The following is a 26,717-nucleotide window of genomic DNA, read 5'->3' as shown; positions in this document are numbered from 1 at the left end:
ACCTGGGCAGAGGGATGGTGCCTAAACACAGAAAGTGTTTCTGCTGGATTTGTCTTTTGAGTTTGCTCAGGAGCTTGTTTTTGGTAGGATTTCCAACTCATCAAAAAAGGGGGAAAAAGTAAAGGACAAAACATCAGTGGCTGTTCAGGTGTCGTCTCTGGCTGGTCACCTGTCCAGGTGTTTGAGGGGGGTGACTGCTCACTGCTCCTGGGCTGTCGGGCTCCCTAATGTACCCAGGTTAACTGTAGAGTTGGCTCCATTCATTCTCCCATCCTTTGGCCTTCAAGTCCAGGGTGGTCTGGCTTTAACAAATGTTCATCCAAAATCCAGACAAATAGATGATGAGATGTTTTCACCCAAGAAAGGGTTTTCAGGCTGAGTGCAGTGGCTCACCCCTGTAATCCTAACACCTTAGAAGGCCAGGGCCGGAGGACTGTTTGAGCCTAGTACTTCGAGACCAGCCTGAGCAATACAGCAAGACCCCATCTCTAAAAAAAAAATAGAAAAATTAGCCGGGTATGGTGGTCCCAGTTGCTTGGGGGTCTGATGCAGGAGAGTCACTTGTGCCCGGGAGTATATGACATCACTGCATTCCAGCCGAGGTGACAGAGCATGACCCTACCTCAAAAAATTACAAAAAGAAAAAAAAAAGACTTTCTGCACAGAGAATTCCCTGGGTTCACAGAAACGATTCAGGGCAGAGGCCTCTGAGGGTCGCATCTTTCCCCCTCGGAATACAGTGATGGGGAGGCGTGGCCCTCAGGGGTCTTCCTGGTAATGGGCCTGGCCTTGCCTCCTTCAGCAGCCACAGCAATCACATTTCATAGTGTTGAGAAGACTCTCTCTAGAACGTATCACATGCCTCTGCCTTGCCGTGTGGGCCTAGGCTCCTGGTGATCGCGTGTTCCATGATGGGTTCCTCGGGGCACCATCCTTGAGCTGGACCTCTCCCTGGGAGGGGTTGCTGCCCCCAGTGCCCCGGGGCCCTGGTACTGCACGTATCTGGGTTCAGCCTCACCAGTGATGTAGGCACCTGTTCTCAGTAACCCCTTTTCCTCCTGGATGTGCCTGTGGCTTGGGCTCCCCTCTGGGCTCTACCTGCCTCTAGCCCTGCCCAAGAGGCATCCAGCTCCTGCTGATGCTGCTTGGGAAGTCGCTTTGGCCACCCACCTGCCTGGCTTCAATCTGTATTCAACACCAAGGGTGGGATTGATGGAACCCAGCAGGTGTGCAGATGGGAATAGGACTCCTGGGCTTGGGTGAGCCCTACCAGCACGTGGCTGGCGAGTGTGCGCCTCCTAGGCCATGTCTGCCTGAAGGTCTAACAGGTCCTTGTGTGGCTTTGGTCTCCTTGTATTTCTGTCTCCCTGATCTTTTCTGTGTCCTTAGCCTGCCAAAAGCAGCACAGTTGTCACCTGAGGCCAGTGGGACTGCATAGGCTGGTTTCTTCACTGTTGGTAAAACCTCTGCTATAGGTCAGTTCTCTTTCTTTTCACATCTGCTTTTCAACAAACACCAAAAAGAAAGGAAAATGAAAAATCAACTTGTCGGTGCTAGTATAAAGAGTGTTGCTGTTTTGAGGAATTCCCAGTGAAGTGGTAGATTTAGAAACAAGATGAGTTTGTCGACCCAGCAGTGCACAGCATAGGCCCAGAGCTTCCCTGCGACCTGAGACTCAGGCCCCTGGCACATCCAAGGTCCTGGCACATGCCCTAGCAGACAGAGACACCAAGGCCTGTGATGGGACAAGGGGAGGGAGGAGAGGTGTCTAGGAAAGGTGCCTGCACACCACTTAGGAGCTTCTTCCCAGGGAGAGAAGCTGGAGGGCTTCAGTGCCCACATTCTATTCCCCAAAACCTGTGGATGAGACCTTAACAGGGAAAATCCGTGTGATTTTGCAGGTGGATTAAGTTAAGGATCTTGAGGCGATCATCTTGCATTACCCAGATGGGCCCTAAATCCAGTGGCAAGTGCCCTTATAAGAGACAGAAGAGGGAGACAGTGTCCAGCCCAGCAGAGGCAAAGCGGGGAAGCGGAGGAGACACTGGGCGGCCCGTGGGGCAGCTTGAACCTGCCTTTCTGTGGGCAGTTTGTGGAAAGAGCTCGAGGTGGAGGCCAGACCCCTGGGTCTACAGGCGTGAGCAGTGCTGATGGCCTGTCTCCGGCTTTGAGAGCCGTGAGGTTAGGGCCTGGCTCATTCCTCTGACTGATTGAAATTACTCAAGGTCCTCACAGTTTAAATTCCTTTCCTGATGGGTTGTTTTCTGTTTGCCCTCCTGTTTGATTGTAAATCTGATCCGTACTATTTTTAGAATCTGTTATTCTTCAACAGTGTTAATCAAAACTTGGCATTCTGAATCTCAGGATTTCTTGATAGATTTTTACATGCTTTTATTTTTACTTTTCTGTGCTTTATAAGCATATATCTTCCTCGGAAGATTGGATCAGAAGCTCAGGCTTATTTATTTATTTATTTTTTGAGACAGAGCTTCAAGCTGTCACCCTGGGTAGAGTGCTGTGGCGTCACAGCTCACAGCCACCTCCAACTCCTGGGCTTAAGTGATTCTCTTGCCTAGGCCTCCCAAGTAGCTGGGACTACAGATGCCCACCATAACACCTGGCTATTTTTTGGTTGTAGTTGTCATTGTGGTTTGGCAGGCCTGGGCTGGATTTCAACCCTCCAGCTCTGGTGTATGTGGCCAGCACCTTAGCCACTTGAGCTACAGGGGCCAAATTGAGGATCAGGCTTTTAAATACTTCTTAAGGGAGTCACATGTCTGTTCTTTCTGGCTTGCCCGTTTACATTTCTGACTTCATTTCCTAGTAGAACTGGCACCTGGCCAGCAGGGCTGGACAAGTCCACTCTAACCTGGACTGCCCAGTGCCCTCCAGAGCCAGAATGGGCTCATCAGGGACCGGCCTGGTCTCTTGTAGTGTCTCAGCCTGGGGGAGTTGGGTTTGGCAGGGTGGCCGGGTTGACGGGGACGGCAGCTCAGTGGAGAAGGGTATGTGGTACACAGTTGGCACTGGGGTCTTTCTGACGGGCAGGACACCTGCCGCCCCTTCCCGTGGGAGGACCCGCCCTCCCCAGCAGGACAGTCTTGGCCTCTGAGCTACCGCCTTCCTGGCTCTGCAGGTCCCAAATCAGCCCGGCCTAGAATCAGGGTCCAGGCTGTGGATGAGCACCCTCCTCAGGGGCTTTCTCAGAGCCTGAGAGCTCTTCAAATGCCAGTTGTCCAATATTTACAGCTGTAATTTCTCAACATACAACTAAAAACCCAGTTGTCATTACTGTTTTCTTCATCTGACATGAGAAAATACAATTACCTTGAGGTCTGACATCTAGCTTAAACTATACAGGGACTGTTTGGCCATATGACCGTCCACTTTGAGGCTATTGAGTTTATGACAAAATCAGCCCCGCCTCAGACAAGTTCAAGTGCCTGCCTCATCCTTGGCCCTGGGGTTGAAAACATTATTTACTTCCATGTCTGGTCCACCCCTGCCAGTGCAGCTGGGGTCTTGGCAGGCCACCCACCCCTGGTTCCTGGGTTGGGATCCACCCTCCTGGGGTCATGCTGGCTCTGGCCACGTCCCCAGGAAGATCCGCTCTGAGCCATCCGCAAGAGTGCAGAGCCTGGAGAGCACCTTTCTCCCAATGCCACCGGCCATCTGGTCAGGCCCATATTCCTGCTCCCGTCAGCCCTGGCCCCAGGACAAGGGAGCAAGGCATGAAGGGGCAGGAGAGGACGGGGCGGGGGTGGGAAGGGAGGTTCTGAAGTGGCACTGCCTGGGTCTGAATCCCAGTTCTGCTGCTCCATGGGGACTTAACTGCCTTGGTTTTTTTCAACTGGAAACAAATGATGAAGCCACTGTGTTGATAAATGCACATGAAGTACTTGAAGTAGCTTCTGTCACGTGGGACGGGCTCAGCGGAGAAGGGTTTTTTTTTTTTTTTTTTTGTAGAGACAGAGTCTCACTTTATGGCCCTCGGTAGAGTGCCGTGGCCTCACACAGCTCACAGCAACCTCCAACTCCTGGGCTTAAGCGATTCTCTTGCCTCAGCCTCCCGAGTAGCTGGGATTACAGGCGCCCCGCCACAACGCCCGGCTACGGAGAAGGGTTTTTAATTGTTTACGGTCACGTCACCCTCGTTCATTGTTGCTCTGGGATCCTAATTCAGGTTCCTCGGATCATTTTGAAACTGCAGGTTCAAAGATTAGGTACTGTATAGTCAAGGTCATAGTAGCTATTACAGCAGATGGACCCTCAAATCCTAGGATGTAACTCAGTGGAGGTTCATTTCTTGTGTTCCTGCATAGGGATGGACCTCTTCCAAACGCCAGGGGTCCAGGGATTCGCCCCTTTGGTCTTGGGCTCCATCATCTGTCATAGGTCCCAGAAGGGGACGGAGCAGGGAGGCTCATGTGTCTGAGGCTTCTGTGGGCCAGGCCTGGAGGTGGCACTGAGCCATTCTGCTCATGCCTGTGGCAGGCAGGGGTGGTATTTCCAGATCCTCCACAGGGAGGCTATGTGCGGAAGAGAGTGAGGACACAGGCATGGTGATTAGCAAGTCATCTCTGTCGAGTCCTGCCCTTGGGACACCAGATCCCTGTCTCGTTCTCCTCGTACAGGTAGAACACCTTCCCCCAGTAGCGCCGGAAATCATGTGCAGCCACCACCTCAACCTCGGAGCTCAAGGTCACATGCAGGCTTCACAGGGGTGAGGTGTGGTTCCTCCTGGGCTTGCAGCTGATGAACTGAAAGAGTCATTTGCACTCACTCATTCATACAGCAGGGGAGGGAGAGAGAAACAAACATGTTCACTTGGGACCAGAGAGAATGAGAGGCCACAGGGCCCTTGGTCCAAGTGGTGGCAAATCCCCCCCGGCGTCTGAGTTGTGGCCCAGGGGACAGTTCTTGGTGAGACCCTGATTCTGCTCTGGGGGGAGGAACTCCATGGCCCTGTACTCTGCCATCTGGAAGGTTCTCCCTTGTCTGTTGTCCTTATGGACTATCCCAAAGTGAGCCCTGTGGAACAGGGCTCAAGGCCCACGTCCTGCCCACCTAGGTTGGGGATCAGAGCTTCTTTAAGGCCGGAGCAGTCAGAAGCATTCTCCATCTAGGAGAACTCAGTCCCCTCATTAACTGAGCACTCACAGTCCTCAAGCCTTGTGAACATGTCTGGTTAGTCTCTCACACCTCGCTCTCTCACGCTCTCAAGACACAGCTGGGTAGGAAAACCACACTTTAATCTGATTTTTGACACAAGGTTGAGTCTTAGCAGGGTTTTGATTTCAAAGTCTCCCTCAGGTCGAGAAACAATAGGCCTCTCCCATCTTTTAATGTCCCAAGTTTCTGGGCTTCCCTCACTTGCCGTTCTACTTACAAACCAGCCCTTCCTTTCTTGAGCTCACTTCTTTCTTGACCTACCTTGCTAAGAGCAAAAAAATGGAAGCTATGACTTTTTTCTTTTTTTTTTTTTTTTAACTTTTACCAGAATGGAACTGAGGTATTCCTCATCGTTTTTTTTTTTTTTTTTTTGGAAGCTACGACTCCTGACTGTCTTCAGCCTCTTCCTCAGCCCTGGGGTTTAGCAGGTGGGTATTTAGGCCGGTCACAAGTCCCGCCTCTGAGCCAGGGTGACTATAAATAGTGCCCATCTGCATTTGGGCAGCACTGGGAGAGCTGAGCCCCCAAGTGCTGGGGTTCAAGCCTGTGCCTTTTCACACACACCTTTGGTTCACCTGAGAAATAGAGCTTTCAAAAACTCAGGCCATGGGCGGCGCCTGTGGCTCAAGGAGTAGGGCACCGGTCCCATATGCCGGAGGTGGTGGGTTCAAACCCAGCCCCGGCCAAAAACCACAAAAAAAAAAACTCAGGCCATCGGACAACCTCATCATTGCGTGATCAGAGTGCAGGTACCCACACCTGGCTGGCAGAGCCCACCACACACCTGGCCGTGTGGTCTGGCCCGTCGCTCCGGGCTGCACACCTGTCCGGCCAGTGACTGCTGAGTGCTGTGGAGAGTGTAATGCAGCAGTGTCGGTGTATCTAAACATAGGAAAGGGTTTTCCTGTGTTCAGGGTGTCTTTTTTGTTTGTTTGTTTTTTGAAGCTTCTGAACCTCAAAAACAGGTTTCTGAGTTTGGAGGTGCATATTTAAGGCCCCAGCTCAGCTGAATTCTGATTTTCCTGCTCCATGACAATGTAAGGCAACGAGGTAGATAGTTTGAATTTCTGGGTGGAGTATTCCTATATGTGTGCTCTGGGGCCATCAGAACCAGGGACCCTGGGCTGGGTGCCTTAAACAGCAGAAATTGGTCTCATGGACCTGGAGGCTGGAGGTCTGAGATGGAGGTGTCCAGGGGCTGGTGCCTCCTGAGGCCTCTCTCCTGGGCTTGCAGGTGTTAGCCTCCCACTGCTGGTTGTTCCTCCGTAAGGTTGGAGTCCTGATCACCTCTCCTTACAGGGATGCCTGTCACATTGGATTAGGGCCACCATAATGACTCGTTTTAACTTCTTCAAAGACCCTGTCTGCTCATACAGTCACATTCTGCGGCACTCAGGGGTCAGGACCTCAACTATGAGTTTGAGGGGATACAATTTAGTCATGACCTGGGGGCTCACACCAAGGTCTCAGAGGTGACGCTTGACATCTAAGAGACCCCAGATAGCAAATTCTGGGTCAGGATCACCCTTCATCCCACCAGTGTTTTTACTGAAACATTACTTGTCCAAAGCCAGACCTAGAAAGTACCTGTCCTTATATCCCAGTGGAGGGCCAAGTGCAACCCTGGGACCTTATAGCCTTGATGTTTAATGGCTGTCCTTGGACAGGGCCTTGCAGGAGTGCCAATGTCCCCAGGGAGTAACGTCATGACCCACTAACACGATGGCTGATTACTCCTTGAAGGCCTTCCCCTTCACCAATTTTGGCCTGTTTGGAGACCCTATTTTTCACAACTCACATGTGAGTTGCCAGCAGTTGGATGCCTTTGGTGACCATGCAGACATCGGGGCAATTTCTGCATTGCCAGACCGTTTGCACGTGGGACTCCATCTGCCCCACGACTGACCCATCTCCTTTCCATTCCAGAGCCGTACACGGTCAGCTACAGCCAGTCCAGCCTGATCCACCTGGTGGGGCCTTCAGACTGCACTCTGCATGGCTTCGTGCACGGAGGTAAGAAGCAAGTGGTTGTGGCTGCCCCCCTCCGTCCCCTGGTTCCTTGTCCATCCCACAGGAAGTTGTGCTGCCAGCTGACCCACTTTAAGCTCTGGTGTTTAGTGAAGTATAAATTTAAGCTTTTAAGAGCTTGCATAATAAATTACCAAAATACCGTCAATGCCTGTTTCTCAGACTGGAAGTGAAAGTCAGTGGGCGACTCTGTCCCACTGGAGGGTCACGTGCAGTCCCGTGGCCTCAGAGCCACGAGATGCTTTGTGAGTGCCCAGAGGGCAGGGGCCTGGGGGCACTGACATCCCCAGAGAATGACACTGTGACCCACTAACAAAGAGTGGCTAATTAATAATGTTTTTGCCTCTGATGTTTGCATTTGTTTTTGTGCCAATCAATGCAGATCTCACCTCAGGCAGCACAGGCCTTCGCGTTCCGAGCTCAGGCTTTCCCAGAGTTTGGGAAGCACAGCTGGGACACAAGAGGACTTAGCTTTAGGTGCACAGATGGACACTTTTTACTTTCATAGTGTGTAATTTTGTTATTGAGGCAAATGTGTAAGTAGCACGCCGTATCCATAATTTCACGGATATTGTTATTTTGAATGAGACTAAAGTGAACTTTAAAAACAAGTTGATTTGGGGCGGCGCCTGTGGCTCAGTGAGTAGGGCGCCGGCCCCATATGCCGAGGGTGGCGGGTTCAAACCCAGCCCCGGCCAAACTGCAACAAAAAAAAAAAAGTAGCCGGGTGCTGTGGCGGGCACCTGTAGTCCCAGCTACTCAGGAGGCTGAGGCAAGAGAATCGCTTAAGTCCAGGAGCTGGAGGTTGCTGTGAGCTGTGTGATGCCACGGCACTCTACCGAGGGCCATAAAGTGAGACTCTGTCTCTACAAAAAAAAAAAAAAAAAAACAAGTTGATTTGAAGGAAAACATCAGGGAGAAAGTAGTGAAGTGGTAGAAACGGTGGAAACTGGAAAGGTGATGTGAGGCTCACAAAGCTTGGGCACAGCTGTCAGGGATGTGCTAGCCATCATTCCCCAAGCGTGCCGGTCCTTTTGTACAATACTGTTCATTCATACATCACTTCTAACTACCTGGAGTTCTAAGTTCTCCTTTCTTCTCTACTTAGAAAACTCCTATTCATCCTTCAAAACCCGGCTTAAAAGATACCACTCTAGGCTTGGCTTACATTGATATTTTGGATATCTCAGGAGCAGGGCATCCAGCACCCCCCACACTTTGCAGATACTCATTCTGTGAATGAGAGGCACAGACTACTTTCAGGATGAAGGACCATGGGCCCTGGGCCTGTCAAAATCAGAGTGGGTCCTGAGTTGAGACCCACTGTTTTTGAAGTTTTGTTTTGTTTTGTTTTTTTTTTAACTAATCCCCTGCATTTTTCTGTTTTCAATTTCATGATTGTTTTCCTTTTTCCATTAAATGCTCATTGCACTGCCCTTAGATCGGATTAACTTAGGTCCTACCCAAGGGAAGCTCTATAACAAATGGTACTTTCCAGGGCAGGAATATTGTAATAATTGGAGGAACTTTCCACCCTGAGAATAGCTGTGGCCTCGTAAGTTTCCTGATTCTTCTTCCTTACTGGCCACTGTGTCTTTCTACTCCCTCAGGATCCAGGATGGGCTGTAGCCCCCTCTTAGGAATCTGGCCGTCCCACGCCCAGGTTTTTTTTTTTTTTTTTATGCAATTAAAATGGCTTTTATTCCACCTGAGTGCAGGTAGGGTGAGCTCTCCAACTGGGAAGAAATCCACACATGGGTGATGGTGGGCAGGGGATTTAAAGGGCTAGGGAGACAAGGATTGGCCCGTCCACCACTTCCTGGGAGGGATATACACTCCATTCTTCCTGCCAGGCCCAGGTTTTTGTAACTTCAAGGAATTGTCTTTGAGCCTCATCTCTATTCTCCCTGTTATGTGTGAAACTCTGTATTCCGAGTTTTGCCTTATTTGGTCTGCATGGATGGAAGTTTTCCATCATTGCTTTCTCCTTGGTGAAAAGGCCCACACTGGTAGGCCCGGTCTGTCTTCACATGGGGAAGGCATTAGTGACATGCAAGTGGGAACTGTTGGAAAGCCCCTCAGACAGCCACAGCGTGTCATATTCCTTTATGGCATCTAAGGGGCTTCATTTGATACAGGCACTTTTTTTTGAGACAGAGTCTCACTAAGTCGCCTTTGGTAGAGTGCCATGGCGTCACAGTTCACAGCAACCTCAAACTCTTGGGATTTTCTTGTCTCAGCCTCCCAAGTCGTGGGGACTACAGGCGCCCACCACAACGCCTGGCTATTTTTTTGTTGTAGTTGTCATTGTTGTTTGTCAGGCCTGGGCCATGTTCGAACCCACCAGCCCAAGTATATGTGGCCGGCGCCCTAGCTGCTGAGCTACAGGCGCTGAGCCTGATACAGACACATTTTTAATGTGCATTTAAGAAGTGTTTATGACGGCTTTACCATATTTGATGCTTATTTTAGTAGGGGCTTTGTGCCCACGATTTGTAAAAATTATGTCTAATAATTTTACCAAACCAAGACATCTCTTATGTTGCCAGTAACTCACCAGGAGGGAATGAGTGAAGTAAAACACCATGTTGGAAACACCCGGGAACTGTGATTTCATAGTATTTTCCTCCAGAGTACTATTGACAAGAATGGCATCTAGAATCAATTTGAATCAAAGTCTTCTCTAAACTGTAATTCAGTAGATGTCAATTGCAAAGGGAAATAGTGACTGAAATGGATGCCAGTTCCGCCTGTATTCAGTAATTCCATAACTGTGGGTATCTTTACAAAGCTGCATCCGAGTCCCACTGTGATTCAATGCGTTGGCTTGCCTCAGTCGTCAGGACAGCAAACACATGTCTCAGTAATGACAGACTTGTGAAAGATGTATTGGAAGAGAGAGAAGCCTTTCTGCTGGGGTGGCCTTCCTGGCCAGAAAGGAGGGCCGTCTGTCTCTGCAGGTCTAAACTGAAGGACATCAACAGGCCAGCCCAGCTGCTGGCTTCTGCCTTCCCTGAGTCCTGAGGGAATCAACACCCGGTCCCTCTTCCTCCTGAAAAGTGCTGGGTGTCAGCCCAGAAAAGCCAATTTCCTCCCGATTGTACCCTCCCTCCCCCTGCCCATTATTGGTGACTCGGAAGATACCTGGGGGTGCCTAGACCTTGGGGGCTGGCCAGTAGCCCTGATCAGGGCAGACCCCGAGGAGCCTTCAGCATGCATTCCTCACTTCTCAGCTTATGGAAGCTTCGTCTTTTTCATTGATACTTTATTTTTTATTTTTAGATTATTTTAAACTAAAGAATTATGTAGAAATAACCCCAAAGAACTCAGATAGCACAGCGCCCTCACGCTCTGTTCACTGCGCACTGCAGCTGTGGCACATCAGCTGCTGCCCCGGCACGTGGCTCGGCCTCCTCGACGTGAGCCCGGTGGAGCACTGCCGCACGTCTCTGCGGAGCGCTGTGCCGCAGTTGCTAGTTATTGTCTTGGTTTCTGTCTGCTTTGACTATCCCAGCAAGTCTCTCTCTACCTCTAGCAGCTCCGGAAAATGCTTCTCAGTTTGACGGTGCCATTTTCCCTGGAGAGGAAAATGGTCCTCCTGATGACATTGTTTCTCTTCACCTGCTCTGAACTGGCCCCCTGGGACGGCCTGTGCCTCGCCTGGCTTAATGCCCTGATTCACACATCTTCAATTTTCCTCTTTGCTGGTTTTGGTGAAACACATCCTCCAGTATCTTCCCACGAAAGATAATATAGTAACTAAAATAAAGCCTCAGCTGCCATAATAGAGGTCCCAAATGGCAGTGGCTTCAATAGACTTTTTTTTTTTTTTTTGAGATAGAGTCTCACTTTGTTGCCTTCAGTAGAGTACCATGGCGTCACAGCTGACAGCAACCTCCAGCTCTTACGCTAGGGCGATTCTTTTGCCTCAGCCTCCCAAGTACCTGGGACTACAGGCGCCCACCACAACGCCTGGCTATTTTTGTTGCATTAGCCACTGCTGTTTTAGCTGGCCAGGGCCGGGTTTGAACCTGTCACCCTTGGTATATGGGGCCGGCACCCTACCCACTGAGCTACAGACGCCACCCATCACAATGCAGCTGGGAGAGATCCAGGGCTGATAGGGCAGCTCTGTGGTGCTGGAGATCGGGGTCCTTCTGTCCGTGTGGTGTGTGTTGGCACATCTGTACCTCAGCGAACAAGGAGGGGGCACGCCAGACACTGCACCCTCCACTGTGCTCCTATCCACCATGGCCACACCCTCGGTGGGTCCACCTGGGTGGACGTGTCTGTCAGAGGCTGCTGAGGAAGAAAGTTGAACTGCTTTAGGGGGTGTTCTCGGTCACAGGTATAGAGTCATTTTTCTGAGCTTTGCGCGTGTCTGAAAACATTTCCTGGCTGAGCGTGGCATTCCACAGGGAATTCTCTTCCCAAAGGATTGCTCTGTGACTTCTAGCTGCGAAGGTTTCCACTGGGAAACCCAGGCACTATAGATTCTCCCTCCACTTTCTGGCCACAACCTCTGCCTGATCCCCACACCTCATCCTGTTGGCCCATCCCTGATCATCCAGATGACTTTTTATTTTTTATTTATTTATTTTTATTGAGACAGAGTCTCACTGTGTCACCCTTGGCAGAGTGCTGTGGCATCACAGCTCACAGCAACCTCAAACTCTTGTGCTCAAGTGATTGTCTTGCCTCAGCCTTCCAAGTAGCTGAGACTACGGGCACCTGCCATACACCCAGCTATTTTTAGAGACAGAGTCTCACTCTGGCTCAGGCTGGTCTCATATCTGTGAACTCAGGCAATCCATCCACCTAGGCCTCCCAAGTGCTAGGATTACAGGCGTGAGACATCGTGCCCTGCCTTGACTTTTGATTAAAGTGGTCATCTGAATAGCAAATCGTGTGGTTTGCAGTTTCTGGGCACTTCTTTGCAAAGTGATATCCTCCCCCACCCTCCATCCCCCATCACCAGGCCTGTGTGCTCACGGTGAGAACCACAACTCTAGGCTGCCAGGCCCTGCCCAAGTGTTCAGCAGGTCCCGGAGGGTCCAAGAGTCTGGACTGCTCCCGGGTTCCCTCCAGTGCTGCTCTGGAGAGAAGCGCCTCCGCTCCTGCCCACATCCCTCTGCCCCTGCCAGGCAGTCTCTGGGGATGGTCTCACCTCTTGTGTTACAGAGAAGTTCGAGTCCCGCCTGTGGTCAGCTTCCTGGGCCTTCCCCGCTCTTCTCAGGGTCCTTCCTGTGCCACCATCTCTACTGGGGAAGGGCAGTTCTCCTTTAGTAGAGTTGGCCCTTCACATTCTCCTCCTCCCCTCACCCCTGCAGGCACCCACCCGGCTGGCCAGCTCCTCCCTCAGACTGAGAAGTAGCTGCAGATGGTGGCAGGAGACCCAAGTGCTGGTGGTTTCTAAAGCCCCCCAGGTGATCTTGGGGACAGCCTGGGGCAGCTGTTGTAAGTAGCCTGGAGAAGGCCCACAGCTGGGAGAAAGGGACTTTGTGGAATTTAGTGCCCACAGAGTGTGTTTCCCTCCTTCTCAAAATACTTCCCAGTCCTGAATTTTGTCTTGTCATCCTCTCAGGTGCCCTTAACCAACCCGCCCAGTTTTCGTTTTTGTGCTATTTTTAAAAGCTGGAAGGAGAATCTTGTTCGTACCATTAATTACTGAGACTCTCCTTTAATTATACCTTGAAAGACCCAAAAACTGGGAAAAGAAAAAGAGTTAAGAAGCTTTAAGTCAAAGACTGACTGTTAGAGACGGCGGCCGCCCAGTGCTGGGTGGTCAGCCACCCCGCCCGGCCCCAGCTCCAGGGTGCCCTCCCATCTCTTTGTTCCAGCCTGGAGAGGTTCCAGCCTGCAGGGGCCCCAGTCGGGCCCTCATCCCAAGGCAAGGGTCCGGCTTCTTTGTCAGGTCTTTAGAGTATGAGCCAACTGGAAGGAGGGGCTGTTCTCTGGTCTAGAAAAGAACCTCAATGTTGTTGGTCATGGTTCTGCACAAAAGGCAGCTCTGCAGACGGAGGTTGGGGTGGCACCCTTAAGGGAGGGGTTTGCTCAGCTCATGTCATGTGGTCCCGGGAAGCGCAGGTCTGGGCTGCAGTTCTGATGACCACAGCTAGAGCATCGTGCAGCCACCATCCTGCATTGCCCTCTCCTGGGGTTTCCATCTACCTACCCGATACTCGATACTCGGGGCAGAACTTGGTACTTGTGGGCTGCATGTCAAAGTGAGGACATGAGGCCCCGGGGGTCTCGGTCCCCGCCTGCTCCTCTCTCACCCATCCCTGAGTGTGACCTCTCAGGCTTGTCCTGGCTTCTCCCTGGCCTGTGGCCTCTGTTGAGACCTCCAGGTGGTGCCTGACAGATTTGCTGGTGTGTGGCTCTGGTTGCAGGATGACCCGTTCTCGGACCCGCTCTTCCTCTGACTTCCCCACGCATCACCCTTCTCATGACTTCTGAAGCTGCCCCCCAGTTGTGCCTGGCAGCTGCCCTGATTCAACCTCCCTGGGCCCGGATCCCCCTTGCTGTCAGGGAGTCCTGGGGTGGGGGATGAAATGAGGTAACTCAGGGAAAGCAGCTGGCACGTTGGAAGCACTTAATCAGGGGTTTTGTAGGATTTTTACTTTATTTATTTCATTATTTATCTTATTTGCAGACACACCAGAGAGAATGTTCTACTGGAGAACTGGAGCTTGTCTCTTGTATCCAGTGGAACGTTTATGAAATATGACCATTGGCTTCAGTGTTTAATTACAAATTCCTCAAAGTGAGACCCACTAAGCTCAAGCCTGCCTGACAGTAATGTCAGCACCTGGAAACAAAGCAACACTCCTCCAGGTAACTACTGGTCAAAGGAAAGTAAAATCTGGACTTAAATTATCTAGAAAATAACAAAAGGAGGATGCTTCCAGTCAAAATCAGGGAGATGGCTAAAGTTGTCCTCGGAGCGGAAGTGGCTATCTTTGAGCTTGTGTTACTTAAAAAGAAAAATTAAAAATACCCAAGTGTTAGAACTGGAAAAAGAATAACGAGACCCACCCACAGAGAGGACTGAGGACTGGGCTGGGGCAGACTGGCTCCGTGTCTCCATCTGGGGACTCTGGTCCTCTCCCCTCTTGGCATCTCTAAGCTGTCCCCAGCTCCAGGTCCTCACGACCACAGAACCTGGGACATTGGGATCTCAGAGGTGACTCCACTGTCCTGTCTGGTTGCTGGGATGCCCCTTGTCCCTTCACCCCGGGTACTCATCCCACCTGTCTTCACAGAGGTGGCCCCCGCCTCTGGAGCTGCCCCTCCCTGCAGCCACCCCACTCCTGGCAGGGGACACTTGCCTCTCTGCTGGTGACACCTGGCACTTGGTTTGAGAACATGGGTGTGAGCCTCTGGTCTGTTTGATCCCGGCCACTCCCTCAGCCCAGGGTCAGGAGCAAGTGTAACTATCAGTGGACTGTCATTACAGAAAATAGTGTCCAGGACACAGTTGCTTCCCATCCTGGGCTGTCTTGAGTCTATAAGTGAGTTTATCAGTAAAGAATACCCCACAACTTTGACAGGTCAGGGGGTCTGATACCCAGCTTCCCAGGGTGCCTTGTGGAGGGAGCCCCAGCTCTGCAGTTAACTTGGTTTTGGAAAAGAATAATGGGATCATAACTGTCATGAAGCCTTTCATCAATCACAGTCAAGCTGTCTGTGGTCCCCTTGGGCCAGTGAGGCCAAGTCATCTCTCTGGCAGAGCCGTCTCCCAGCCTATCCTTGTGCTTGGCCCCTGCTCAGCCCAGTGAGTCTGGGACAAGAGCTGCCGGTAGCCGCTCCTCCCCACCTCTCTTCCGCCTCCCTCAAGCCTTTGCAGGTCACCTCTGGCTGGCCTGTCACCAAAGCCTATCGGCAGGGGCCGGTGACCTAGAGGGCCCCCTCCTGGCTTCCCCTTCTGTCCTCTTGCTGTTTCTCAGGGCCCCATCTGTGTACCCAGCATTCCCTCCCTCCTGGCTGGTCTCATTCCCACCACGTGGCTCTTGTATTTATAGCTCCAGGCCACACCTCCTGGCTTCCCAGTGTGGTGTCAGACAGAGTTCTCGAGCCCCTCCCGGCTGCCAGAATTCCTACAGTTAGCCTCCATCTTGGTCATGGACCCCCATCTCATCTGTCCACTGGTCTGTGTGGTGTCCCTAAGGGTCCTTCCCACAAACTGTCCCTTCCTGACCCACCATCATGCCCAAGATGGCTCCCCTGGGTGCCCCTCCTTCCTATGCCCAAACAGTCCCTTCTCTGAAATAGCTGCGTGGCTTTCCTTCCCGCCATTTCTTCCCTCCCAGCTCTCCATGAGCATGTCTTCCCAGAGGCCTCCCCACCAGCCACCTGGTCCTCTCCCACCATTCTCCCCTTGCTCACCGCCCTGAGGTGTCTGGACTGGGGGCCCCGAGCTTGTGCTCCCTCTCCCTGGGTCCCCGGGCACCTGCCCAGCTGCCCCGTTTTCTCCAGGTATCTGAAGAAAAGGAAAGAGACCCCTGCTGATCAGCACTGTCACAGAGACTGACTCCGCCTTCCCTGACCCTGCCTACTTGTCGCTGTTGATACGTGTTTCCTGCAGGCTCTTTACCCCCAACCAGAATGGAAGCTCATGAGGTGGGGGCTTCTGTCCGTGTTGTCCACTGCTGCGTCCCTGCTTAGCACAGGCCTGGCCTGGAGTAGATACTTGGTGGTGGAGTAACTGAGCTGAGGAGGTTGAAGAAGGTCCCTAGGGGCTGTCCTCTGCCTGGAGAGTGCGCCAGGATGCTCATGCCCCGCCTGTGAAGAGCCGGTGGTAGAGCTTTCTGCTGTGGGCACCTGCTATGTGCTGAGCCTGGTGCTAGGACAGGAATGCAATGGGGTGGGACACAGCCCAGCCCCCACTGGCACATTGGAAGATAAACCTCTGGTGGCAGATACCCACATGAATGCCCAGCAGCCAGGGGGACAGACACGAGGCCAGGGGCTGCACACCTGGGCTGGAGCCTGAGGAGGCCAGGGGAGAGCTCAGGCCCAGCCGGGTGGGTGGGTAGGTGCCGGTGAGGCCTCCACCAAGATGCTCCTGCCAAGACAGTTTTGTTAACTTGCTCTTTTGGGGACAGTTGTGAAAAAAACAGTATGTTGCCCCTGGAGGAGGGGTTGACTTTCACTAAAAAATATGGCAGGTGGCACAGATGCTGTTTCCCAAATCTGTGACCTCCTTTGGCTTGAGCTGCTGTGTGGGGGACAGTGTGCCAAGTCCAGTGGGGGAGAACTGAACAGGCAGGGCAAGTCCCCTACTCCAGTGGGGCCAAGAGGTGGATAAGCTGTTTCTGGTTGGGGGTGTCACTTTTTCTTCGTTGGGAAGCTGAGAGCGCCTCTGGGGGTAGCCTCCTTCCTTCCAGTTCTCACTTTCTAAGAAGCTTAATGTTTGAAAACATTCTCTGCTGTGGGGGCAGGAGGCAGGGGCCGGGCAACCCCAGGATGCTGTCAACCTGACAAGCCCTCTCCCCCAGTCGGGCGTGGGGTCATGGCAGCCCTGCCTAAGGACCCGCAGACACCTGTCCCGGGAACACACTTGTTTTGTTCACACTGGGCCCTCTTCTCAGCGGAGTCCCCGCTGGCCAGCGCATACCTTTCCAGCATCCCCACTTTGGACATTTTATCACTTTCTTTAGAAACTCATGATCTTTTCCTCTAAATAAAAATAAAAAAGAAAGAAATTCATCACCTTTACTACCTGGTGTAATTGCCAAAAATTATCCTCATTAGTGACCTTAATACTCCTCTGCCCTTGGTCCCAGCCCACAGAGAGCCAGGTCCTAGGGCTGTCTTGGAGGCCCTCTCACAACTGGTCTTATAATAACCCTTGTAATTACCCAAGGGCGGGGCATTTAAAACAAGATGAAGTTACTATCGTTTTCTTAATATAGGAGGCCAGCACCTACACTTCGTCAGTTGGGGTTAAATATGGAAATGGGGGCATCTCAAATTGCCACCCACAGAGCACAGTGACATGAGAGCTCTGAGCCAGCCCGCAGGGCCTTAGGAAATAAAATGAAGCCTCTATTTTTAAGCCAGTCAACAAGTTGTCAGTACTTAAAAACAACACAACAACAAAAAAAACCTGCAAGCAAGTTAAATGTTAGTTTTAAAAATATCTTTAGTACCTAATGTTTATGTGTTAGTAGCCCAGCAAGGCTTGATTTTTTTTTTTTCCTCCCATAATTCCTGAAACTAATGCAGTCTCCAGGGACAGCGCACCCTACAATTTTGTTGTCATCTTTTAAATTGTAAATGTTGGGAAGTAAGGACGGCTGCGGCGGACTGTAATTTTCCTGAGTTATTCTCCCATGTCGGCAGCCCCCCTTGTGCCTACACAGGAGAAAATAGATATGACTTTTCAGTAGAAACCTGGGAAAAGACATTTCAGAGAAAACTTGAGTACTGGATATTTTAAACATTGTGAGAAAGTGATGGGGAGATGGTGGCTCCAGTGTCAGGTGGCTGGTGGCTACCTCTGGCAAGGCAGAGGGCCCAGGGGGCATCGGTGGCAGGAGCGGCGGTCGTGACCCAGGTTCTGTGATTTTCTGGCATTTTTTCCCTTGAACTTTGCTTTCTCCATTGGCACATTGACTGTAACGTGTCGTGTCCCATCACAGATGTGGTATTTTGGGGTGGCGATGGGATGAGATGATGTGACTTTCTAACGATGTCACTTTTGCCTGGGACAGTTGAGATCAGTGCCTTCTCTCAGCAGCTGGTCCCAGCACCAGTCACCTGAGCAGGACGAGGGGGGCAGGGGAGGACCCGTCTCCATGCTGAATGGAACCTTGACTGTCAGGAGATGAGTTCCCTTCCCCCTGGTAAGCCCCAGAGTCCCATTCACTCCTGCAGGCCACAGCTATTGTTGGTTTTTCTCAAATCCTTTCTAGCGACATTGAAAAGTGCACTTGTGAAAACACACTGGTGGTGAGAGCCTTGGGCTCAGGTTTGGAGACCTTCCAATTTTCCCTCCAGAAAGTTTCTCTATCTAGGTGAGCTCTAAAATTGACCCTGCTGTCACCTCCCCTGGATCCTCCCGTGGGCCTCCCAGAGGGAAAACTAACTGAAGTGGGACAGAGATGTGTCCGGATGGGCACCCGTGGGAGCTTGGGGGCCCCTGGCAGCCAGGGAGGCAGCCCCAGCTCTGTCGTGCCCTCCTGTCTGGCAGCCTGTGGGGACACTGGTCTCCCACCGCTCCCATCTAGTGCTGCTCCCACATCTGGGGATGTGGTTATCATCAGAGTAGACACGTGTGGGATTCTGCCCAGCCCCTAGCCCCAGGCTCGGCCTTTCCCGTCGATCCCGTCGTTGGTGTGACATGGGTTCCTGTCAGGTTGGCAGCTAGTTTAAGCCCTCTCCGTGAGTTTCTTAGGCAGGTATCTGTGTGCTGGCTGCTGGGGCTGGAGGAGGTCGTCCCTGTAAATGTCGCTGTCAACACATAGCAAGAATATTTTGAATATTAATTTTGACACCAGCCTGGCTGTTCAGCTCACGTGGCTTTGGGCTCCTGTGGCCTGGATGAGTTTCTGAGCCCTCACCTGTGACTGTTGAGCCACACTGATGCCTGAACACAGAGCCTCAGACTTCACTGCTGCGGCTGTCACTTGGGTTGATGGGACTCGTTTGTCTGCGTGTGCACGTATGGGCATTCACAGTTCAGCAACCGTTTTCTGAGCACTGAATGCTAGGCTATGCACCGACTCAGGGACACGGGGACAATGAGGCCTGGCCCCTCCCAGTGCAGGGCCCATGTCACACACGTGCCGTGTGTTCTGGGGCAGCCGTGCAGGGCCTAGGAGGGGCCAGTGCACGCCTCTGCACACCGGGCGCTCACCCAGCATGCGGGTCTCCCCTCGTATCTGCTGCAGGCTTGAGGCCCACGTTGGCTGCCGCGTGCTTTGGGTCCTGCAGTGGAAGTTCTATGCCAACAAGTCGGCATTTTGGATAAATGGGGTAAAACCTCAGTTTGAAGGAGCTGATTAAAAACTTCTAGTTATCCTTTCGTTCTTGACAAGTTCTGCTTTTCAAGACATGCAACCAAGGGGTTATTGTGGTGTTTTCTAAGTTCTGAATGTTAATTCCAGCACAAGCACTTCCTGGAGATCCAGCAGAGCCTAGTCTTGGGCTCAGACAAGGCTACACGCGTCTGCTTCCAATAGTGACTTAAAACAACCTGATAGAGACTCCCCGCAAAGGCAAGGCAGAAACAAAGCACAGATGACCCTTTGTTGTGGACCTGGGAGCGCTGAGCTGCCTGAAGCCCATGGGCACCCTCCTGCCTGGCAGCAGTGTCTCATTTGCTGGGAAGATAAAACCCGGTGCCCAGGAATCTTTCTGCTGCAAAAGAGCTCTTTTCCCAGGATTTCACTCATGCCCTTTCTTCAGATTGGACCTCTGTGTGACTTGGAGCCTCTGTCATTGATTTGAAAAATGGGGGTGCTGATACCTCCAAGCACAGGTTGAGCAGTGACAGGTTAGTGACCAGCGTGCAGCTGTCTCTAATTCTGTCCCCTCTGCCTCCTCACTTGTCTCACCATCATGTAGCAGAATCTTCTTTTAATGATAATAAAAACATAATCTTTTAAAATCAAGAACACCTCTTTTTAAAAGACTTTTTGTTGTGGAATGCTTGGCCCTACACAAAAGCAGAGAAAAGCACACTGGACCCAGGTATCCTCTAGCTGCAGCCCCCAGCAGCACCTGGCCTTCCGGCTTCACCTCTCACACCCTGCAGTGTTCTGAAGAAAATCCATGATGTCCTCTCCAAGGGGCAGCTTTATGCTTTTAACACCCACGATGCCATTATCACCTCCTCTCTAGTCAGTTTGCAAGCCCTTAATATCCAGTGCTCAGAAGTCCCCAGTTACTCACACTTGCTTCCAAATGGTAGAGTCTAGAGGGGAACACGACCGGCACAGTAGGCTTGGTTGGTGTCTCCTGAAGAGAGGAGCCCTCCTGGCCATGCTGAGCAGCAGAAGGCTCTGGCTGGCCACTTGCCTGGCCCCTCCCTACCATCCCTCTTCCCTTCCCTTCCCTTCTCTTTCCTTCCCTTCCCTTTTCTTTCTTTTCTTTTTTCTTTTTCTTTTTTTTTGAGACAGAGTCTCACTTTGTCCCCTGGGTAGAGTACCATGGCTCACAGCAACCTCAAACTCTTGGGCTCAAGTGATTCTCTTGCCTCAGCCTCCTGAGTAGCTGGGACTATAGGTGCCTGCCACAACGCCCAGCTAGTTTTTTAGACACAGGGTCTCTCTCTTGCTCAGGCTGGTCCACCTGCCTTGGCCTCCCAGAGTGCTGGGATTGCCCCTCCTCACTTTCTGATGTCACCAGCCGGGCCCTGCGAGCATTTGAGTCTACACATCCTACCCCAAGGACAGTGCCATGTGGGCCTGGCTTTCATGTGTGGGGTGGAGTCTGGTTTTTTGTTTCTCTCTGAATTTAGTAGAAATCATTCTGTATCTGAGGGCAAATACACATAACTTTCTAAATTTTTCTGGTAGTTATTAAGTTGATCAGTATCAACATCACTTTGCTGCTTTTACAGGTCAAAAATGGTTGAATATTTGCAATTTCATGTAGTTCAGCATAGTGTAAAGTTTTGTTTGTTTTTTTTTTTTTTGAGACAGTCTCTCTTTTGCCCTCATAGCTCACAGCAACTTCAAACTCCTGGGTCTGAGTGATCTTCTTGCCTCAGCCTCCCGAGTATCTGGGAGTACAGACGTGTGCCACTATACCTGGCTAGTTTTTCTATTTTTAGTAGAGCTGGGGTCTTACTTTTGCTCAGGCTGGTCTTGAACTCCTGAATTCAGGCAATCCACCCACCTTGGCCTCCCAGAGTGCTAGGATTACAGACATGAGCCACCGTGCCCACCCCATACTTAAAAATTTTTTTTTTTTTTGAGACAGAGTCTTACTATGTTGCCCTCAGTAGAGTGCTGTGGTGTCATAGCTCACAGCAACCTCCAAATGTTGGGCTTAAGTGATTCTCTTGCCTCAGCCTACCAAGTAGCTGGGAGTACAGGCACCCACCACAACGCCCGGCTATTTTTTTGTTGTTAGCGTTGCAGTTATCATTGTTGATTTTAGCTGGCCCTGGCTGGGTTCGAATCCAGCAGCCTCAGTGTACGTGGCCGACACCCTACCCACTGAACTATGGGTGCCGCTGGTACCCGACTTTCTGATTGCAGCCATCTCAGTAGATACTATAACAAGACTGTGTTGGCAGGATAAGACATCTGTGGAGGCTGGGAAATGGGTTGTCATTTTGTTAGTGGCGTAGGATATCAGCTGGGGTCATTTCCAAAAGCTTCTGAGGAAGTCACATTTAAATTACACACCAGGGCATGCCACGTTCCTGCATCCTCACAGCGGTGGGTGATGGGTCTTTATGACTGGTTTCCAGGATATGAAATAGTCTGCCCTTCCTGCATGTCTCATCTGTCACGAGCCCCTTTCTCTGCAGGTGTCACCATGAAGCTCATGGACGAGGTGGCCGGGATTGTGGCCGCACGCCACTGCAAGACCAACATTGTCACGGCTTCTGTGGACGCCATCAATTTTCATGACAAGATCAGAAAAGGTAACAGAACTCTTCTGGCAAAAGTAAGGAGAGTGGCCTCTGGCCACTCGGTCCTCTGTCCAGTTTGCTTTCTGTTCACCCCCAGAGCTGCCTGGGCTTTGGTTTCTGCCCAGCTGCCATGAGGAGCAGAAAGCCTGATTATTGGGCTTTATCCTTGCCGTACAGCAAGTGTTGGTTGATAGGACATTTCAGTTTGGTAACTTCTGTAAGTCATAGTGATCGTGGCTTCATCTTCCTAAAGATTGGCATAGACTCATCCTCTCTGAAGACCCTGTGCCCACAGTTGCTATGCATGTTTCCACCAAACCATGCAGCAGGCACATCTCATTTGGGGAGGAGTGAATAATCCATGATTCAGGCTATGGCCGGCCAGTGCAGGGAAGCACATGGGAGCCCCTCTGTGGCCAGCCGGTCTGTGTCACCAGCAGAGTTTTCCCCATGAGAGAAATCCGGTCCCAGTGACTGGATCCCCACCCTGAACAGTGCTTGATGCCCCTGGGGTGCATGCGCAGATTCCGGAGGCAGGACCCTGTGATCTATATGAGCAGAGCTCACTGCGTTTGTCCCACATCACTGCTCTCTGCAGATGGGAAGCGAAGGCCCCTCCTGACAGGGTGGTAATTTCTATTTGTGTCTTGTCTCTTGAGATGAGGCCCTGTAGCCCCTGAAAAGCAGTACCTCTTCTTGGGGCTGGGGGTGGTGTCGAGCTGTCAGAGCCTGGTGTTGAGTCTGAAGATGACGCCTCATTGGAGCAGCTCTTTGGAGCTGCTGTTGTGGGAGGTGAGGAAGCAGAAGAAATGCCAACTCCACTCTTCCTCCTGTCCCAGAGCTTTCAGGGAGGGGCCACAGGCCCTGTCCAGACTCTCAGCCTCTGTTAGGTACAGCAGGTGACTGGACACCCACGTGATGGGGCAGAAACACCCTGAGGTAGGGAGGAGGGACGGAGAGCAACTGGGGTTCACCTACGTTGGATTTGGGGAGTGTGGGGGTAAGGAGGACGGTCTGTCGCATCGCCCCCCCGCCACTCTGCAGAGTCCCTTCTTGACTGATACATGACAGCGCTTGCCACAGACACAAACCACAGTGTCACTTTAGGAAGTGCCCAAACAAGTGGGTCTGTGTGTTGTAGTTTGTCCCGGGGGCCCTGAGCATGATGTGCTCAGGGTATGTTGTTGGCAGCTGCGTCATGAGCCTTGGGAAAGGGAGAAGCCTATCGTGTCCATGACCCCCCGACTCTCCAGGACTCCCTGGGTACATTACCATGATTAGGGCTACGTTATTAAGTACAGATTCAAAAGGCACTGTGGAAAGCACGCTCCTCTTCCAGAAGACAAACTCTGTTCACTTGTCCCCAGTGTCCTCTGAGAACGACTAAGAAAAGAAATAGACTTTCCAAGGTGGCCACTTGGCTTCTTTTTTTCTTTTTGAGAGAGTCTCTGTTGCCCTGGGTAGAGTGCTGTGTACAGCTCACAGCAACCTCAATCTCTTGGGCTCAGGTGATCTTCTTGCTTCAGCCTCCTCAGTAGCTGGGGCTACAGGGCTCTAGCACAATGCCTGGCTAGTTTATTTTTTTAGAGACGGGGTCTCGCTGTTGCTCAGGCTGCTCTTAAACTCCTGAGAAAAAGCCTCCCAGACTGCTGGGATTACAGGCATGAGCCACTGCACCCGGCCAAGTTTCTTTCTTTTTTTTTTTTTTTTGTAGAGACAGTCTCACTCTACCACCCTCGGTAGAGTACCATGACATCACACGACTCACAGCACCCTCCAGTTCTTGGGCTTATGCAATTCTCTTGCCTCAGCCTCCTGAGCAGCTGGGACTACAGGCGCCCACCACAATGCCTGGCTATTTTTTTGTTGTTGTTGCAGTTTGGCTGGGGCTGGGTTTGAACCCACTACCCTCGGTATATGGGGCCAGTGCCCCACTCACTGAGCCATAGGCGCCGCCCCCAGCCAAGTTTCTTAAACATTAGTCCAATCAACAAATATTCTTTGCACAAAGTCTAACCAACCACCCAAAGAAAGAAAAGTCAATCTTTCTTAGAAATGAGGAAGCCATTAAAAGGGGACCCTCCCTCTCCCCTTCCCTCCCCTCCCAGTTCTTCACCCTCAATGCCTTCTACCAGCAGCATTAACTTTTTTTTTTTTAGAGACAGAGTCTCACTTTTATCACCCTCAGTAGAGTGCCATGTCATCACAGCTCACAGCAACCTCCAACTCCTGGGATTCTCTTGCCTCAGCCTCCCAAGTAGCTGGAACTACAGGCGCCTGCCACAACACCCAGCTATTTTTTTGTTGCAGTTTGGCCGGGGCTGGGTTTGAACCCACCACCCTTGGTATATGGGGCCGGTGCCCTACTCACGAGCCACAGGCGCCACCCAGCAGCATTAACTTTTAAGGGTGAGTTCAAGGAGAGGTATAGAATGGCTCCCAGTCTGTAGGAATTAAGAATTTTTATAGTCAGTCAAGCACTTTTTCAAGGAATTAGTTTAACAATGTAAAAGACATCCAGACCAACTTATATAAGGAACTGCTTCGACAAAGACTTTTCATTTCTAAAAGGTTGCGTTTCTTCTAAGGCAGGGAGAAAGGGATCTTTGTGTTCAGAAGCTGTAATTCCTGCTAGAACACCCTGCCAGGGACCAGCTCCCTAAATCAGCGAGGGTGCGGGCAGGCTGGGTGGGCTTGCCTGGTTCTTACCATGCTGAAGAGCTGCGATGTCGAGCCACGCCAAGGAGCTGGCAAGGCCACCGGGGCTCCACAGGTGTTGGCCATGGCCTTGGCCTGGGGCTTTCAGGAAACAAATCTGGCTCCTCACCAGGAGCATAGAGATTGTCGCCACTTTCTTAGATGATATTTTGTTTTGTATATAAAAGAATTGGGGCCAAGCTGAAGTAACAGTTGTGGAATCTGGCCTCTTTCTGCACCAGTGTCCTCTGGAGGCTGTAGACACTGTCACGTGTCTTTTACTGTTTGTTTTCTGGGGGAGCAGCACCATGCACGGCTGCCGGCTCATGCCCTCTGCCGTGGGGCCTGCTGGTCTCCCAGGGAAGTGTAGGCACTTTGCCTGCTCCATGGCCTGTCTCCTGCTCAGGGCGGAGGGCAGAGGCTGGCTGAGTTTGGGAGAGACACAGGCCCCACTGGCTCTGGGTTCTCCACAATGCACAGGCAAGGAGGGTGGGGGTTGGCCTTACCGTTCTGTGTGACTTGCTCATGTGATTCTGCTGAGGCCTTCCGCTTTGGGCCCTGACCCCATGCTTGCCGCACAGCTTGTGCTTCAGCCATACTGTGAGGGAGGCCCCGGGGATCCGACCCTGCTGTCCCAACAGGGGTGCACACATGCAGGGGACCTTGTGCAGTGGCATTAGCAGAGCCAGAGGAGCTGCTGCTGGGGGCCCCTGAAACCTTGCCCCGGGCCTTGTGTGCAGTGCCCGGTGGAGCCTGTGCTGTAAAACCCCCACCCACCCCAGGGAGTGGGCTTCTGTCCGGCGCTGACCAAGTGCCAGGCACCTGGGCTGTGGCCTTCCTGTCACTAAGATGGGGTGTCCATCAGGAAGGTATATCAGCAACTTTACAGCATCAAAACATTGCCCCAGAGTTAGTCAAAAGATAACTTAGAATTTCAGCCACACTCAGAAACACGGGGCAGTTTCCAGGCCTGAGCAAGGCCTCACATGCAGCTATAGTAGGCAGCAAATTCACCCATTTACCAGGCTGATTCCCTGAGGTGCCTCACGCTCTTGCTGGACTCCAGAGGGCCTGCCTCTTACTCCCTTGCCCCTCACCAGCCCATCTCAGTGTTGCTGACAAGCTCACAGCCTTTAGATGCCGGTGACCTGCCACTTCTCAGCTCACAGCCTTCTGGCTGCCTATGATGGGCCAAGTTCAGCCTGAGCCTTTCTGCCTGACATTCAGGGTCCTCTAGGACAGGCTGCCACCTGTCATGGCAGTCCTCTGGCACCCATGTGCCAGCTGGCACAGCTCAGCTCGTGTGGGGTCCCAGCAGGTGTCTGCTCAGTTAAGTTCTCTCCAGGCAGTTGGGGCGAGGGAAGGAGTGCTTCATTCAGGAGACTGCAGCTCATAGGAAAATGGGAAATGACTGAGACCACCTGCGTCTCGGGGCTCTTCGTCCAGCAAAAGCAGATGGATCTCCTGTGCCAGAGCCAGAGCAGGTGCTGGGGACAGCGAGGGCCAGGCCAGGCCGGGCTGCGTGTACTGGATTGTGTCTCTGCTGGGCAGAGTGGGGTAGGTGCCCCAGCACATCACAGGCGGGAAGGCTTGTGATGCAAACATACTCTGCACACGTCACATACTCCAATTTTTTCTTCAGTTGAGATGTTAAAACAAGATGGTTGTTGTGGGCCGGTGCCTATGGCTCAGTTAGTAGGGTGCTGACCCCATATACCAAAGGTAGTAGGTTTGAACTCAGCCCCGGCCAAACTGCAACAACAACAACAAAAAAAATAGCAGGCGTTGTGGTAGGTGTCTGTAGTCCCAGCTACTCGGGAGGCTGAGGCAAGAGAATCGCCTAAGCCCAAGAATTGGAGGTTGCTGTGAGCTGTGATGCCACGGCATTCTATCGAGGGCAACAAAGTGAGACTATCTCAAAAAAAAAAAAAAAAAAAGACCATTGTTATGAAAAAGTTAAAGAGGGGCACCGGCCCCATATGCCAGAGGTGGCGGGTTCAAACCCTGCCCTGGCCAAAAAAAAAAAAAACAAGAAAGAAAGAAAAAGAAAAAGTTAAAGAGGAGAAGTAGTCAAAGACCTTTAATATAATGCACATAGTTTTGCAAGTGTTAGGTAACAAAAGCTAAAGCTGACGTTTTCTTGTGGAGAAATGATCTCCACTAATAGGGTGAAAAATGAACCTTTTAGAAAGGGCTTTGAGGGGTGGTGCCTGTGGCTCAAGGAGTA

At 51.6% G+C, this 26,717-nt stretch overlaps 1 protein-coding gene across 3 annotated transcripts in view; it reads left to right on the top strand.

Annotated features, from left to right (window-relative positions):
• Nucleotides 1–26,717, top strand: part of ACOT7 (acyl-CoA thioesterase 7) — an 88,713-nt gene that overhangs the window by 40,458 nt on the left and 21,538 nt on the right. For all 3 annotated transcript variants that reach the window (XM_053575929.1, XM_053575931.1, XM_053575932.1), the window contains exons 6-7: nt 7,099–7,185; nt 21,689–21,805. In XM_053575929.1, the coding sequence (XP_053431904.1) occupies nt 7,099–7,185; nt 21,689–21,805 (204 nt within the window). The remainder of the gene's footprint in view (nt 1–7,098; nt 7,186–21,688; nt 21,806–26,717) is intronic.

This window comes from Nycticebus coucang, chromosome 22 (genome assembly GCF_027406575.1).
Source record: "Nycticebus coucang isolate mNycCou1 chromosome 22, mNycCou1.pri, whole genome shotgun sequence".
Taxonomy (NCBI): Eukaryota; Metazoa; Chordata; class Mammalia; order Primates; family Lorisidae; genus Nycticebus; species Nycticebus coucang.
Note: the sequence above shows the minus strand (reverse complement) of the source record. Positions and strands in the feature narration are given on the sequence as shown.